This window comes from Haplochromis burtoni, unplaced genomic scaffold (genome assembly GCF_018398535.1).
Source record: "Haplochromis burtoni strain Fernald_Lab_line unplaced genomic scaffold, NCSU_Asbu1 Contig_50, whole genome shotgun sequence".
Lineage (NCBI taxonomy): Eukaryota > Metazoa > Chordata > Actinopteri > Cichliformes > Cichlidae > Haplochromis > Haplochromis burtoni.
In genome coordinates, this window is record NW_024582411.1 from 355295 (window position 1) to 371637 (window position 16343).

Sequence of the window (16343 nt, forward strand, 5' to 3'; positions counted from 1 at the left end):
AACACATACAATATTTAGCAAAAACAAGGGGAAAATATAAAGAACAAATACATTTGTACCCAGCACTGAACAAAACACACAGACCGTCAGTGCCCAAAAACGTGTGGTATAGAAAGAAAGCATTGGCCTACGTGTGCATATAGCAACAAAACGTTGCTGGGAATCTCATCATGTCACTCCTTTTTCCAGAAATTCTTGCACTTTATGCATCCCTTTGCAGCGTAACTTGGGAATAACTGGCTTGCATGTTGCAACCATCGTCTGCACGCCCGTGCATCGTTGTGCTGACCTCCTCTCGCCGTGGCTAAATTTGTTTTACAATCCACATTCTCGTGTGACTTACACCTGCAGGATCGACAGATTTCGGCCGTCGTGGTGACTTGCACAATAAATAACCCCAGCATATTTTGTGCTGTAAAACTAGCCCATTACAATTTAGTAACCGTTCAGGTGGTAGGCAGGTGATGTCACATTGGCTTAGCTGTGTTAAAAAATGTGCGCTGGTGCTCTTGGTGTTGTGCACAGGAAGCATTTCATTTTTTTTTTTTTCCACTTTCAGTTGGGTTTTGAAATTTCGTTGAAGGCGGTTGAAAAAAAACCCCTGTTGAAGTAGAAGTAGACCTCTTGTGGTCACCAAGGGAAACGGATCGAGAAAGCTTAACATCGCTGTCAGCCTGCGCGGTCCGAGCGCACCGAGTGGGAGGCGACAACCTACACCGCCAGTGTTTCACGGAGACTCCATCAGAGCTGTTAGCTGTTTGTTGTGTCACAAGGAAGACATCAAGAAGGAAGCCGCAGGGAAAAATGGAAAACGAATACAGGAGGAAGATGAAGGAGAAACTTGGCCTGAGGCGAGACATCTTTAAGGAGTTCCTGGCGGAGTTTCTGGGGATATTTTTCCTGATAGTGAGTACCTCCCTCTGCACCTGTCATCCAGCTTAAATAGACGCTTTAAAGCTGCGAGCCAGCAGCCTATGATAATAAGGTGTCAAACTGGGTCTCCAGGGACTGTAACTGCTGTCTGTCATGAGTCTATTAACAGACTATATATCTTGAAAATATCTTTGTCTTTCATGTGCTCAGCTTTGATTTGCTGCTGACAGCCTGTAAAAATCACAACAAAATGTTTCTGATTTAGGGAATGTTTCTCTTCAGGCAAGCAAAGGCATCCCTCTCTACAAATTTTGAAAATTTGCAAATATGTTATTTCATCATAATTCTTATGTCACATGTGGGGGGGTGGGGGCTGAACATGGACTTAAATTATAGCAGGAATAGGAGGTGCGTTTATTTCCCACCCTGGTGTTTTCATTCATTCAAGCAGTGGCCTGCTTTACAGTTATGTTCCTCTATCCACCTGTCCACCCCGACCTCCAAAGCCTGTGACACACCATCAACAGCTTCCTTTTTTATTTGCCTTTAAATCACCCACACCCTTTACCTAATTAAGTGGGGGACTCATTACTGTTTCCAGCTACAAATTGTACTAATTGCTGCAGATGGTGGTCAAAGGGGGCTAGTGTTAATGGTGGGTATAATTGGACCAATTAAATTAAACACAGTGAGCCTCTCTGCTTCTGCTGTTTACGTTTCTGTTCTTGTTTGTGTTCCAGCTCTTTGGATGCGGTTCGGTGGCCCAGATGGTCCTGAGCAGAGCAGGTCTCGGTGACATATTGAGCGTCCACATTGGTTTCACTCTTGGAGTCATGATGGCCGTCTATATTGCAGGGGGAGTGTCAGGTAAAAGTTCCCCTCGCGTTAATTATGTCGCCCCTTTTTTTAAACAACTAACAATTTGAATATCACATTGTTAGCAGATGAATCGATTGTTTTGGTCGCTCAAATGTTAAAAACAGCCAAAATACTGAGTTTAAAAGTAACAAAAGTAACAAAGGAAAGGACACATTCCCACAATACAGACACATAATTGTGTAATAACTATGTGTTTAGGGTCTACCTGCAGGCACATGGTAAAAATGCTAGTTTCAATTTGTTGTCACATTGTTTTCCCTCACTAATTCAGTTGTTTTCTTATATAAATACTTATAGTTACTTAATAATTCACCCTGGAAAACAAAACTAAGCTGGTAATGAAGGTCACTCTGCTCCAGATGACTTTTCTCTGTGTTTAAATGATAACACACAGGTCTTAATGTAAAGTTTATATTTTTATGATCCTTGTGACACTAAATTACTGCCATTATTTAATTATCCTCTCTAATGGGCTACATTTCTGTTTAATAGTAGTCTGAATGGTCTAAGTCTGGAAATTTTGCACCAATGGGACTTTATCGGGTGCATTCCTTGAGGATTAAGCAGACCCTGCTCGGCTTTGCCAGCAATGACAGGGATAGAAGGGGATAGTTGTTAAATGTCACGGTGCTTCTCACAGGCTGTCTGAGCCAAAGTGAGCGTCCATTAATCAGTGATTACAGTATCCAGTGTGTCAAGGGTTGCATTGTGCAGACTCCATGAGATGTATGGACATTTCATCAGTATTTGAAGGGGAAAAAGCTTCAAGGCTGAAATAAGAGATTATATAAATGCTGTGGCATCTGAAGGCTTAGTCACCGCTGAAAAGAAAAGTTTAATGTATCTGAAATAAGGGGAAGCGGCAAGTTCAGTGGTAACATGAGCTTACCAGCACCTTTGTTTAAAAGTGAATATTTGCTGTTTCATGAGGGTTACGTGTGCAATTCTTTGCAGGCTTCAGAGTTTGTTTTTGGCTTTGGAGAAGACAGAGTTTCATAAATAAAATTTGGGTTTTTAAAAACAAAAAACAAACAAACATAGTATAATAAGTGAATTCATTTTTTTAAAATTATTATTATTTTTTAAGAATCAAAGACTGAAATATCCAATTTACGCTAAATCAAGGAAGCCAAACATATGGCCTGTGGGCCAGAATTGGCCCAGCAAAGACTCCAATCTGGCCCAAACCAAAGCAATTTATGGTTAAACAATCAAATGATTAAAAAGTACATGTTTTTTCACCATCTGCCATAAAAACTGATTTTTTGTTTGCTTGGTTTTACTTTACAGTGACTTCACAGTTACAAAAGCAAACAAAACATTGAAATTTTCAGTGAATTAAAAACTTTATATTTCATAATTACAGGACAGTCTGAGTAATGAACAACCAGAAGTTTGTCTGTAATTTCACACACTTATCGCATAGTTTTACTGGTCCAATATGGCCCACTTAAGATCCCATGTATGTTGTATGTGGCCTGCGACATTAAAAGAATTTGACATCACTGCTCTAAATATTAATGTCATGTAGGCTGTGCTTCATTAAAGGTCTTAGTATTTGGTTCACTACGCAAGCTCAACACCCATAATGTGGTTGAATTTTTCCTGCCTTTTCTTTACTTTTTTCCACCTATTTCCACTCCTTTTTTTTTTTTTTGCTGTTAGGGATGATTGCTGTGAGCACTGAGACTCATGGTTCAGTTTTACTTGCGCGGCATGATTAATAAGAATAGTTTAAAGCTTCAGAAGAGTCGCTGAAAAACTTGAGGACAGCAAGGTTAACATATGAAGAGCTTTTGCTGCATGACTGAGCCATTCAGCCCTGGGGTCCACGGCTCAGTGGGAATCTTCTGTCCAACGACATCTCTGAAGATGATCATAGGTATTGGACTAATGAGCTTTACTGGGGCATGGGTCTCTGGAGAGGAGGGGAGTCAGGTGTGGCAAGCCTGGCTTTCTAGGCTCCCCTGGCAGGGAGGCTCCATAGGAGAAGAAAACACAATTGTTTTCACTTTGTAGTCTGAGATTTTAGATGACAGTGTACGGTAAGTGTGACACATCATGGTCACTCTAATGACCCGCAGCCTACGTGTGCCTTAAGCAGATTCAGGCAGATTATGTCAGATGCAATTCAGACAGGCAGGTCTGGCTGGTTGTCGTGGTCTGTGTTTGTGAACAGGATGGGGAGATTAACAATGGGCGCATGGCCGATACCCCCAGTGGTGTTACCACATCTAGGTCAAAGCCAAGAACCCAGAGTGTTAAATAAATGACCCCACACTGCCATCACAGCCCAATAACAATTGGGTGGAATGTGTTCAAACACGCCTCTTCAGGACAATGCAGAAGAAAAAGTATTGACTCTGAAGGCACACAAACCCGGTGCCCTTTGTTTGAAAGTATCCTGAAGATTGTTAGCAGAGGGTTTGATCACAAGCATGAAATGATCAGACAGGACGTCACTAAGTGTTTTAATCTACTGCACACTGGTTTCACCTCATCTGGTAAGACATAAGAGACTTTTAAATGCCTGGCCAAGTCCTCCTCTTTGGTCTCAGATGTTTGACATCTGATTTAGAGCTTAAATGGTTAGTCAATTAATTTGTCAATCAACATTTGATAATTATCGTTTAAAGGGTAACTCCGTCAATTTCACAAATCTAAGTTTGTTTGCAGGTCTAGGGGAATATTTCATGATGTGGGGGAGGGGAGAAAGGCCTGATGTAGCTTAACAAGGAAGAAGACTATGGAATAAAGAAGTTAATGACGTCTGTAGCCATGCTGGATCTTCTTTGATTATTTTTTTAAAAACCAGCCTTACAGTGAGCCTAGGTGTAATATAAGAGTCTCATGCTCAATGCAAAGTATTCAGAGTGATAAACTGAGTGTTTGAGGTTATAGGGCTTTGAGAACTGTGTGACCATCATTCATCATAGAAAACAGGTCTTAATTTTTGCCAAAGCTTTTTTGTGTCATAAAATCATTGTTGATTACTATTGTTTCTCATCTTTGACTTGTACATGCTGCAATGCTATGTTCCTAATGCATTGTTGCATTGTTCCAGGAGCCCATGTGAACCCAGCAGTCTCTCTGGCCATGCTGATCCTGGGGAAGCTGCCTCTAAAGAAGTTCCCCATATACGTGGCAGCACAATTCCTGGGGGCTTTTGTTGGATCATGTGCCGTCTATGGATTGTATTATGGTGGGTGTAAATTTCGCCAGTACCAAAAAGCAGGATTTTTCTGAGGAAACCCGGAATAACCATCCAACAATAACAATAATCACAAACCAGATGTACATGTTAAAGAGTCGAAACAATGATGCTTCTCATTATTATAGTTGATACTGTTTTAATGTCTGAATTCTTTTTTAAATATTAGATGAGCTTCATGGCAGTAATTTTATAAACATTTCTTTTGCAGATGCTTTGATGGACTTTACCAAAGGAGAATTTATTGTTACAGGTGAAAATGCCACAGCCACCATATTTGCAAGCTATCCTTCAAAACATCTGTCTGTCCTAAACGGGCTTGGTGATCAGGTGGGCCTTTAGACCTGTCACTTATATTTTGTAATTTAGATCTTAATGACTTTTACACTCCTTTACATACTTTTGTCAGTTGATCACAGTATATTGTGGATGTAGAAGTAGAAGTGCCCTGAGTTTGGGACTACATGCATACACAAGTAAGAGCAGAAAGCAAATATATTTTCAAATCATGTGTGTTTATGAAACCTACCGTAATACATTGAGCTTTAGATATATAATTGAGGTAAAAGAGCTTGGCCAGACTTACCCTTTTAGTAAAAGCATAACATTTGATAGACCTTTACAAGCTATATAAACGGCCTGATAAGCCTAAAAAGACAAAACAAAACATGTTATTGAATCAATGTGAATTATATAACCTTACAAAATATTAATTTCTTTTATATAAAATTAATAATCCAAAAAAGAAAAAATTATATATAAGACATTTTATTATAATACACCAAACCTTTTTGTCCGCAAACTCCTCCTCCATGATCAGGGATACAAAGGTACATTTCAGGCCGCTGAAGGTTCTTATCTATATCAGACATGACATCATCATCACCATCATGTTGCCAAGCAACCCCAAGAAAATTATCCAGGCCTGTAACACTGTATACAAAATTTCACAGCAGTTATGTTCATTTAGTTTAAAATTTGAATACTATCATATATCATGATGCCATCATGTTGCCTGGCAACCAACTAACAATGGCACTTATGTAGTAGAGGAGAACTTCATCATTGCAGTGCGTCCAAAAAAGACATGACATGGTTAAAGATAATCTGGAGTAAAAAAAAGACCCACCAACCCTACTTATTATTTTCTAAATGAGATACAGTATGTCAGTTTGCCAACAGCACAAACACTACTGTAACATGGGTATGCAAAAGTATAATAACATTTCCAAATTAACTGACATGTTCACTGTTTTAGAGATGTTTTAACAATAAGTGTGTCATAATATGCTTATATTGTTGATAACCATGATATTTAATAAACTAACATCAAATAATCATCAAATAATATTCCTGTTATTATCTCATTATGGAATATATTTAATGTACAGTGAAGTCCTTCAAACACTGCAGCAGCTGCAGCAGCAACTATAGCAAATATGTTCAGAGTTGTGCTAACTGCCTTATTTTTTATTGTTTAAGGTAATTGCAACCGCTGCACTGGTCATATGCATCCTGGCTATCACTGACAGGAAGAATATTGGCGCTCCAAAGGGCATGGAGCCTCTGAGCATTGGCCTGATCATCGCAGGCATTGGAGTGTCCATGAGTCTGAACTGTGGCTATCCAATCAACCCGGCTCGAGACCTTGGCCCCCGTTTCTTCACAGCTTTGGCTGGATGGGGCATGGAAGTTTTCAGGTAACTTAGCTGTCTGATATTTAAACAAAAGATGGTTGTTATCGACTGTTAAGTGCATTTTATTGAGACTTTGGGAAGAATTTCATTTATTGATTTTCTGTTCTTATTGCACATGATGAGCAGCATTTGCACCTGTGACAACTGAATTAATATTTCAATGAGAGCGAGGAGCAGAGGGCAATCCAATGCAGATAGATATAAAATATTCAGCGCTTTGTTACTGAAATGAAACAACTGGATGTTCCTCAGTTTTATTCCTTTTTACCTTCAGCTGGTCCTGTTTTGTGTTTTTCCACAAAAAGGTTTTAATCAGATTTGGAAGATCACAAAAAGGGTTATTTTGTCTACACATGTAGTGTGCAGTACTCAATACCTGCTGTTATTAACACTCAACCGCTGCACTATGTATATTATAATATACACTTACATATTTTTTTGTCTATTTTTTGCATAGTATTATTAGTGTTAGGTTATGCTGCATCTATTTATCTTATCTTATCTTATCTTATCTTATCTTATCTTATCTTATCTTATCTTATCTTATCTTATCTTATCTTATCTTATCTTATCTTACTACATTAATGGCACTTTTTGGGGTATTTTAAATCACTAGTAACAGCTGCTATAAAAGATGAAAACTAACTGTCACATGTGCATTCATGTAAGTCCATCTGTCCATCGGTATATGCAGTAGTTAAAGTGGGGTTCTTTGATTAATCTCCACTAACTTAAAAATATATTTAACACCCCTTATAAAAAAACAAATACATCATTTTGACCCCGATTCCCTTATGCTATCTGTGAGCCAAAGGAAATTCTGACAAGTTGAGAAATATTATTTCAAAGTTGCTACAAAAGCGTTCAATTAATCATCGCCACGAAAACGACTAATCGTCAAACTGTTGGCTATGCTCTGGGAAGATAGCGTCATTGGCAGGATGGAAACATTTTTGAAGCTGTGACACGATGATGTTGATTTATATGTTGATTTTGGCTTTATTGACAGATCTCTCTTCGGTTTTAAGCAAGCCAAGCTAAAGCACCGGCTAACAATCCAACACCCTAATAACCCAAGCAAATCCTCCAGTAAACCTAAAAGATCTGTATATAAAATAAAGAATGAAGAAAAATAATCAAAGAGCAAAACGTTGCAAATGTAAGGAGGTTACACATCCATTCTCTAAGTAAGTTTATGGAAAAACTGAGGAATGGAGAAAATCACACATCATCGATCTCTGTGTTTAGCACAGACAACATTTCACTTCATACTTCCCTGATTTTAAAACTAAAGTTTAGGACTGTTTGTGCCCCAGTCGCAACAAACTGGTGGATTTATCATGAAATACCAGCAGGTGTCTCACGCAGTATTTAGGCCAACCCGTTAAGTATCCTGAACTCTCAGAGCATGACAACTTTGCTCCCACTCCCTCTTACCCATGTGAGTCAGTCCTGACTCAATGAAGACTCAGTCAAGAGCTCAGGACACGTTTCTATGTGGAAGATGATATTAAACTCAGCTGTAACTGTCAGGTGCATCCCACTGGTTTCAGGCGGGGTGTTATCAGTGCAATTAGAAAAAAAGAAAAAAGTTGTGCTTTAATACTTTCTATATGTAAATGTTCGAACAAAGAATTTTTAACAACAGTGCAATGTTCTGTAAAATTTCTCTCCTCCCTCTAAGAAGTGATTTAATTAAAAGGTCATGAAGGTTGCACACAGAGCTCCCCGCATTTGACAGGGTACACACTCGTGACATAGAGACACAGAAAAACAACAGGCAATTTAGAGTTGACAGAAACCCTAACAGTTTAAAGAAACCTGCAGAATCCAGGTGTTGCGACATTTCTGTGAAATGTTTTGCTTCTTGGAACCAAAAATTATCTGGAAATTTGGGAAATTGAGACAGTTTTTTTGTATTTAGCACCCTTCAGACCACATAAATATGTATCTTAGAAAGATCAAGAAGTACTGACCACTCCAAACCACCATCAAAATGATGCTGTGTCATCAAAGTGTACCTTTTATATTTTTCCAGTATGTTGCAAACATACGTGGGTTCAGTGTGTCTCCATGTCTCACTTTCACTTTGGACTTTGACTGGAGTGCAAACAGAACTGTCTGGCTACATGTAAATTACCTGAATGCTTTATAACAGTGAACTTTGTGTCAGCTGTCTGACCAACTATTCACAAATCGGTAATGTCTGTAGTGAAAATATTGGACAGAGACCCCAAGAAGTAGTATCACTGAACAGACTATCATTTACATCGTCTTCACTTAGACTTCTGGTCCTAACAGAGTTAGAAAACACTCCTCTGATGGCTCATCTCAGTCTCCGAGTGTTGAATCAGATTCTTATTCTTAATTTAGAAGATCTCTCCCCAGAATCTTTGTGATATTAGAAAACCACATCAGCTGTTGAACGCTGAAGTATTAGAATTTTCAGGAGCTGATCTCATCAATTGCTGGCAAATATACAGTGTTGGGCTTTTTAACTAACTCCTGTAGGATTCAAGCTTCCAGATATTGCAGGTCATGTTTAGTTTTTCCAGTTGTTGCTTCATTCTCCCTCAGGTTTCCCTTTTATGAAGACAGTATCCTCTGGGTTTCTCTGCCCAAAGCAAATTCTTTGTACCAAATCAAAACTAAAGCTTTCGTAAAAGTCCCCCTCAGAACTGATGGCAGTTTTCTGAGGCATTAGGCCTATAATCTTCATTCCCATCTGATCCAGCTGGGTTTTAACTCAAAATGTTTATTTTGGGTTGGCAACATAACACAGTTTAATAGTACAGTTTGCCTGAAGACAAAGCGTTTGTGCTGTTTGTTTGTGGATTTGCCCTCAGCGTCCGATCATCATTGGCTGTGCCCTGATCCAATCTCTTTAACCCCTGGACCTGAAAGTGTCTGAGCACAAACTAAGACCCAGGTGCTCTCTGAATAATATAGGGCATATAAATGCAGACTTGGATTTTTTTTTTTTCAACAAGCCTGAAAAATATAAATGTTCTGGTGTTATCTGTTACTGCACTACAGCCATAAATATCTCATGTGTAGCAATGTTTCTATAGTAATGGGTAGAAATGCACTTAAGAGGTTTGTATCACTGTGGTAAATCTGATTAAAAATGCAACAAAACAAAAGAAAAAATGGAAGTCGGGCTGAGGATTTCCTGACATTCCGTTTCTTTTCTCGCTGGGTAGAAATGCACTTAAGAGGTTCGTATCACTGTGGTAAATCTGATTAAATATGCAACAAAAGATTAGGTCCAAAACATCTGACAATCCTTTGGGAAGGACATATCCATGGAACAATGTGCATTGGTTTGCGCAAAAGCTCATAAACAAACTATTAATTCTAGACTAAGGTTGTTGCAATACAAATGGTTAATGCAAATATATGTTACTCCGGAAAAATTGAAATAAGTACAACTCTAATATTCCAGACACTTGTAATAAATGTAATGAAGATAAAGGTAACTTTTGGCATTGTATTTGGGATTGCAGGAAGATAGGCTCTTTTTGGGTTGCAGTAACACAAACTATGAAACAAATATTATCCAAAGAGGTTGTTTTGGATCCTGGCTTCCTTATTCTGGGATTGTACCCAGAAAACATGAGGTACACAAAAAGTGACAGAATGTTTATTGATATGGGTTTGTTACAAGCAAAAAGATTAATCGCACTAAAATGGAAAAGAACAAGGGAACCGAGTATCACACAGTGGATAAAACAAATGATGGTGGCTTTGCCATTGGAGCGGATAACATGTATACTGAAAAGGAAATTGGATGTTTTTGAGAAGGTGTGGAGACCATTTGTGAATTTTGTAGAAGGATTTGTATTATCTGAGGAGGACGAGGACTGAGGGCAATGACATTTGATTTGGGATAATGATAAATTTAGGCCTTTAACGGAGTGATAAATCTGATGACTTTTTTGTTTTCTTTTTGCTGTCTGAGAGGAGTGTATGTTCATGTAGTATTTAGAATGCTGGACTGTTTGTAAGTCATTAAAATGTAAAAAAAAAAAAAAAGATATTGTTGGGAAAAAAATGCAACAAAAGACAACATGTAGTAAAACAAAAGAAAAAAATGGAAGTCGGGCTGAGGATTTCCTGACATTCCGTTTCTTTTCTCGCTCACTATTTGCATTTGATGGTGTCAATGTGACCCACTGAGTGTCTGCCTCCCAGCCTGATCATCTTAGCCGTGGCCATAGATTAAAGTCTATAATCCGGGTGCCTCTCTCCTCAAGTCTACTTCCTGAATGTCTGCTGGACCTTGTTTACTTTCAGGCCTGCTCTTTTAATTGAAGCCCTTTCACCTATTGCTACATTAACCCACAAGACTCTAACTCCCTCTTCTAAGTAAAAGAGTCTTTGCGGGGGGGCAGAGTGAAAATGAGGACACAAGCAGCTGGTCCAACAAACAGAGCTTCTTAGTCTTTAATGTAATCTGGGATAACTTGTCTCCGGTAGGAGGATACTAACATAAACAAAGAGACTAGTGAAGCAGTTCACAATATATCTTTTAAACCTACTAATTAACCTACCTAATTAATTAATAAAATTAGAGATCATACAAAAGAAAAAATAATAATACAACATTAATTGTGCTGCATTTGTGCCATGTTTGCAGTCTTTTATTTTTTATAGCATTTAAAACAACATCCAAGTTGCAATTTTGATTCAAAAATATAGCTAGCATATCTGCCTATCTGAGGCATTATGACTATAATCTTCATTCCCATCTGATCCATCTGGGTTTGTTTTTTTTAACTCAAAATGTTAAAAACAACAACAACATAAACCATCTCACATGTGTCAGCATGTGTCAGTGCGAGATGGACAAACACAAGAGACTCATCAGCCAAAGGCAAGTAATAAACACCATCTATGTCTGAAATAAAGGCAATCCTAGCAGCTAGTTACACCATAATTGCTTATATTAGCATAGCAGTATCATCCATGAACCCACTGTGATGTGGACAGATTAATCGGCCACAATATCACCAATAAACCTGCAAATCCTTAGATCAATAAAATGGGGATAAAACATGTTACCTACTGAGCATTGAAGGTGGTGGTAGGTAGGTTTAATTATCTTAGGACGGAGACGGACTCTTCAGGTTTTAGCCACAGACTGTATGTAAAAGATGGACAGAGCTGATGAAGTCCCATTTTGAGCCATTTTGAGATGAGACAATGAGGGGTATGTCTGACTTTGAAGCCATATGCTTATTAGCTGTTGACTTGTTTTTGGCTCATAAGTTGTTAAGTTGCCAGCTAATGAATATTTCCTGGATAATCCTCCTTTCTGAAACTTAAAGTTATAAAACATTACAAAATGGACTCAATGCTTTATACAGTATAACCAGAAAATACTTCCAAAGACCATAAACTCAACAGTAAAGTATTTACTGTGGTCCCAGTAGAGAGACATCTATTGGACTGTGAGTCATTCTGCAAATATAGCTTTCGCCCCCTGATGGCCATTAAAAGGAATGCAAGTTTAGGGTACTGGCTCCTGTTTTCGGACCCAGAAGCTACATCTAAGTTATCAGATAATGCTAGCTAGTTGCATTTCACAGAATGAGATATCTGCTAGTTAGGGCTAAGTAACATTAATTTGAAAAACAAAAACCACTAGAATTTAACTCAAAACTGGCACTCAGGTTTCTTGGGCAGTCTACAGGTATAATTAACAATAATGTTAGTCATATTGTTTGTCCAACACACTCTACAAACCTAGCCATGAAGTAACTCATACTCTACTGGCACCAACCTTTGAAACTCAAAGTGAAGTCAGAGTTGTAAAAAACACAATTTTTTGTATCAGGTCATAACTTTGTTTATTCCTGATGTGACGATGGCTATGTCGAGCATTAGAAGAATGATTTTAACTCACTTTTGGAGCTGGCCTCAAGTGGCCACTGGAGGAACTACAGTTTTTGTTACATTTTTCAGCACTGGAGGTTCCTGCTCAGTTCTAGCAAATCAACATAAAACTACTCTTTGAAACCAAAACATAAATGTAATATTTTCGTATTGTTTGTAGTGTTTTTTAAAATCCTAACAAGACATTTCCGTCAGCTGTCTGTCTTAATGATTATCCCGTTTATTAGAGTATAAATAAAAATATTAGAATTTCACTCTTGTTAGTGATTCCTCGGCATGAATCTAACATCAGCCTCTCTCTGTATGGTAAACTTTTTACTTCATGATCCTAGTTTGTTTGTTTTTTAGGACTGTGCAATAAGCAAACAAGTCACTAGTTTTTGTTTATTTGTCAAAGCACCTTCAGAGCCACTGAGAAACACTTTCCATGGTTAAATTGACGCAAAGATGAATTATTTTAAATCCTTAATAAGACCAGATACGTTTGGGGCTGTGTTTTTGTGACATCATAATCTCTGCGTATGTCCCCTGTCTGCAGAGCTGGAGGCTGCTGGTGGTGGATTCCTGTGGTAGGGCCCATGGTGGGTGGCGCAGTGGGAGCAGGTGTTTACCTCATCTTCATTGAGCTGCACCACCCTGAACCTGAAAAACAAGAGGAGAACAATGTCCAGGACAAATATGAGATCGTAACTATGACTTAATACTAAAAAAAAACAGGTGTTAGCATGAAAACTGAAATCTATTTCTACTATAAAAAAATATCTGAGTATATTTACAGTGAATAGTTGCATGAAGCATGTACGTGAATGGAACATTTTATAGTCATTTATTTATATACACATGAATATTTTATGAAGCCTTTAAAGTCTCTTTTTTTAAAAAGTCTATACGACTTCAGGTATCAGGGTTTATCTTCCAGGGGCTCTTTTATATATCAAATTTGACTAAAATAATATATCAACTATACAAAAAATATATTCTCTTTAGTATCATAATAATAAAACCTTATATAAAGTGTTTTTTCTGCATTAATCAGTAGCTATGCAGTATTTTTAATCTCCTATTTCCTAACTGGGACCATCTTCTCCTGTTAGAAACATTTGCCAAGTTTCTGAACAATATTGTTTTTTTATGTGCTTCTGTCAAACAAGTGGGCATTAAATATACAGCATGTATTTGAAAACTGCTGAAAGGTAGCAATTTATGATATGTTTAGGTAGTGGCATTAATTGGTATCGTGGAGTGTCTTCTCTCTGTGTCACACCATCCTTTGCGTGCATGTAAAAATGTACGATTGCTGCATCTTGCTGTTGTCGTTTTGTTTTTTTAACGTGTATATGTAGAAAGTCGAGCCTTAAAATGACGATACTGGTATAAGTTTATATTTTCATTTATGTATGCTCGCATAAACTTTTCTTCTCTGCAAAGAATGTAGCACATGTCACTGAATTCCTTCATGTTCTTTGTAGCGGTAGTGTCACTGTATCACAGGCAGTATGCAAACACTGACTGTAACTGTTTACATTAAAACCTTCTCGCAGCTAATGTGGGAAATGTGTAATAAAGGCTGAAAATTCCCTCCAAAGCACACAATCATTGAGCCTCTTGATTCAGATTAGTTTGTGATATTTTGAGATTATCTTATCTGCACTATTTACTCTTGATACGTATTTGTTTAAGACATGATTTGAAATGTCCAATTTTGCCCGATCTTGCAGCCTTGAAGAATCTAATTTACATCTTCATATACTCTAAAACAGGAGTGTCAAACATAAGGCCCGGGGGCCAGAATCAGCCCAGCAAGCAAAGAAAGGCGACAGGTTTCATTTTCACTACATAAGATCAACGCGGGCTGCATGTGGCCCACCATGTATAATGAGTTTGACATGCCTTATCTATACGTGAATCACTGCTTAGATGGGCTGAGCCATATGTGCAGTAAAGAAAAAAGCCAGACAAACAAACAAATAAATGAAACCAATCACATCACCTGTTTGGTCTTCATAAGGCTGTTTTTCAGCATAACATGACGTTAAACACAGCCTTGAAGATTGGATCACTCAGAGTAGGCACTGCTGTCAGAAAACAGGAAGCATATAATCTCTGCTAATGCGTGGATGCTGATATTGGCTGTCAGTTGAAGAAAAATAGCCGTTCTCACATAATTACTATGCTGAGTGTCATTTTACAGCAACGCAGTGGTTTAGTGATATAAAAGCACTCAAAGCACTTAAAAGTTGTTTGTTTTGTGAAACAGGAAATAATGATGACATAATCTCTGATGTTTGTCTGTGCACCATGCATGATGCATGCATGGTCCATTAAACGCTGCACTGTTAACTGTATGTATGCAACTGTTCATTAGTGAGATTATATTTCATTGTTTATTTTTCTAATACTTCTATGTTAGAGCTGTTTGAAATCACATGTACTTGTAATGTGTGACACATTTTCTTCTTTAACACGTGTCACTGTATCAATGTAGTAAACTGATAAGCAGCATTTAAAACGAATCAGTGAAGACAGGTTGTGAAGCTTAAACAGCTTCATGAAGAATGGATGCAAAGTGTTTTGCTTATCAGTGGTTTTTCCTCAGAAAGCAGCCTCTCACTACCCGAGCCTGCTGCATGCTGTGATCTAGATTAAGTGTTTATGGCAGCTTTGATTCCCCATCAGTCTTTATGCTGTCACCATGTTTCCCTCATCTGTATGTAAATTTGTAAAGTACCATCACAAAGGCAGTCCTTGCCTGCTAAAACTGTGTGCACACATCTGAAGAAGGCATGGATGTACACAATCCTTGGCAAAGAGCAGGGTCATCTGTCTGAAAGTGTGTCAGGTGACATCATGCATTAAACAAACCTCAGCTTTAAATATAGCTGCTGTTCAGAACAGGTATAGAGAGTGTTTAATAGTAAGGTTAATATACCAAACACCTTACCTTACAATATAATATGCATTGAGGCTGCTGTTGTTCTGATTTGTGCCATATAAATAAAACTACATTTATTTATTTGCTTACTTTTCCTCAAAGCAATGAGCAAACCCAAAACTTTTTTTTTTACTAATATCGGACAGAAAGACAACAGATACAAAGACACCAAAATATAAGCCTGATACCACTGCACACACAATAATATGATTCATTGTTAATATAAAAGTACTGAATCAAGCAAATGTTAAAATTTATTTTGAAAGAGATATTACGTAGAGTTTTTAATAAAAAAGACAAACAAAATACAAATACACTTCTTTATAACGCAGAGATTATAAACAGAAATCAGAAGTGAAGACTGTGTACGCATTAAAAGGAAGAAAACAAAAACAGTAGCTTAAAACTGAAGAAAATATGATTCAGACGCTATACTATTTTGTTAATACCCAATATTACTAAATGAAAACGGTTTTATCTGCGGTTTTATTTTTTACCCACTCTGTGAGACGTTAAGAAAATTTTGTGTGCACTATTGATCCACTGTGTGCCCTGGGTACACAGAGTGCTCTTCGTCAACTGTTTAAACATAGGTTTAAGCAATGCGGTAATAGTCCACATCTAATCCATGTCATGTCTTTAGCCAATAACACATAGTTCTATAAAAGCTGCATAAAAAGTACATATTCTGTACCTCTACCCTGGTACCTGGAAAGGGTCTCGATTGAGGATCCAAGGTCACTTCCAGCACATCGTACCACATCCCCTGCCTATCATACCTCTGCTCTTTCACAATGTACACGATCCAGCCCCCAGCCAATCAGGATAAGAATAAATCCCCCTTATCCACGAA

General features: G+C 37.9%; 1 protein-coding gene and 1 long non-coding RNA gene across 2 annotated transcripts; one reads left to right on the forward strand and one right to left on the reverse strand.

Annotated features, from left to right (window-relative positions):
- The first annotated feature begins 635 nt into the window (after positions 1-635).
- aqp9b (aquaporin 9b) lies at positions 636-14146 on the forward strand. The gene is made up of 6 exons (XM_005929589.3): positions 636-906; positions 1614-1740; positions 4817-4954; positions 5175-5293; positions 6446-6663; positions 13097-14146. Exons 1-6 carry the CDS (start codon positions 805-807, stop codon positions 13257-13259), a joined length of 867 nt encoding a protein of 288 aa, XP_005929651.1. The 5' UTR covers positions 636-804; the 3' UTR covers positions 13260-14146.
- LOC102297204 lies at positions 10912-16278 on the reverse strand. The gene is made up of 3 exons (XR_316249.3): positions 16185-16278; positions 14549-14633; positions 10912-13200 (listed from the first exon to the last, which is right to left on the reverse strand). It is a non-coding gene; the product is annotated as an uncharacterized LOC102297204 (long non-coding RNA).
- Between the last annotated feature and the right edge of the window lie 65 nt (positions 16279-16343).

What these genes read in the sequence shown, in the direction of transcription:
- aqp9b (XM_005929589.3), top strand. Translation starts at nt 805, where the DNA reads ATGGAAAACGAATACAGGAGGAAGATGAAGGAGAAACTTGGCCTGAGG. An exon ending in TGGGGATATTTTTCCTGATA is followed by an intron (nt 907 to 1,613) that starts GTGAGTACCTCC and finishes TTTGTGTTCCAG; the next exon opens with CTCTTTGGATGCGGTTCGGT. An exon ending in TAAACGGGCTTGGTGATCAG is followed by an intron (nt 5,294 to 6,445) that starts GTGGGCCTTTAG and finishes TTATTGTTTAAG; the next exon opens with GTAATTGCAACCGCTGCACT.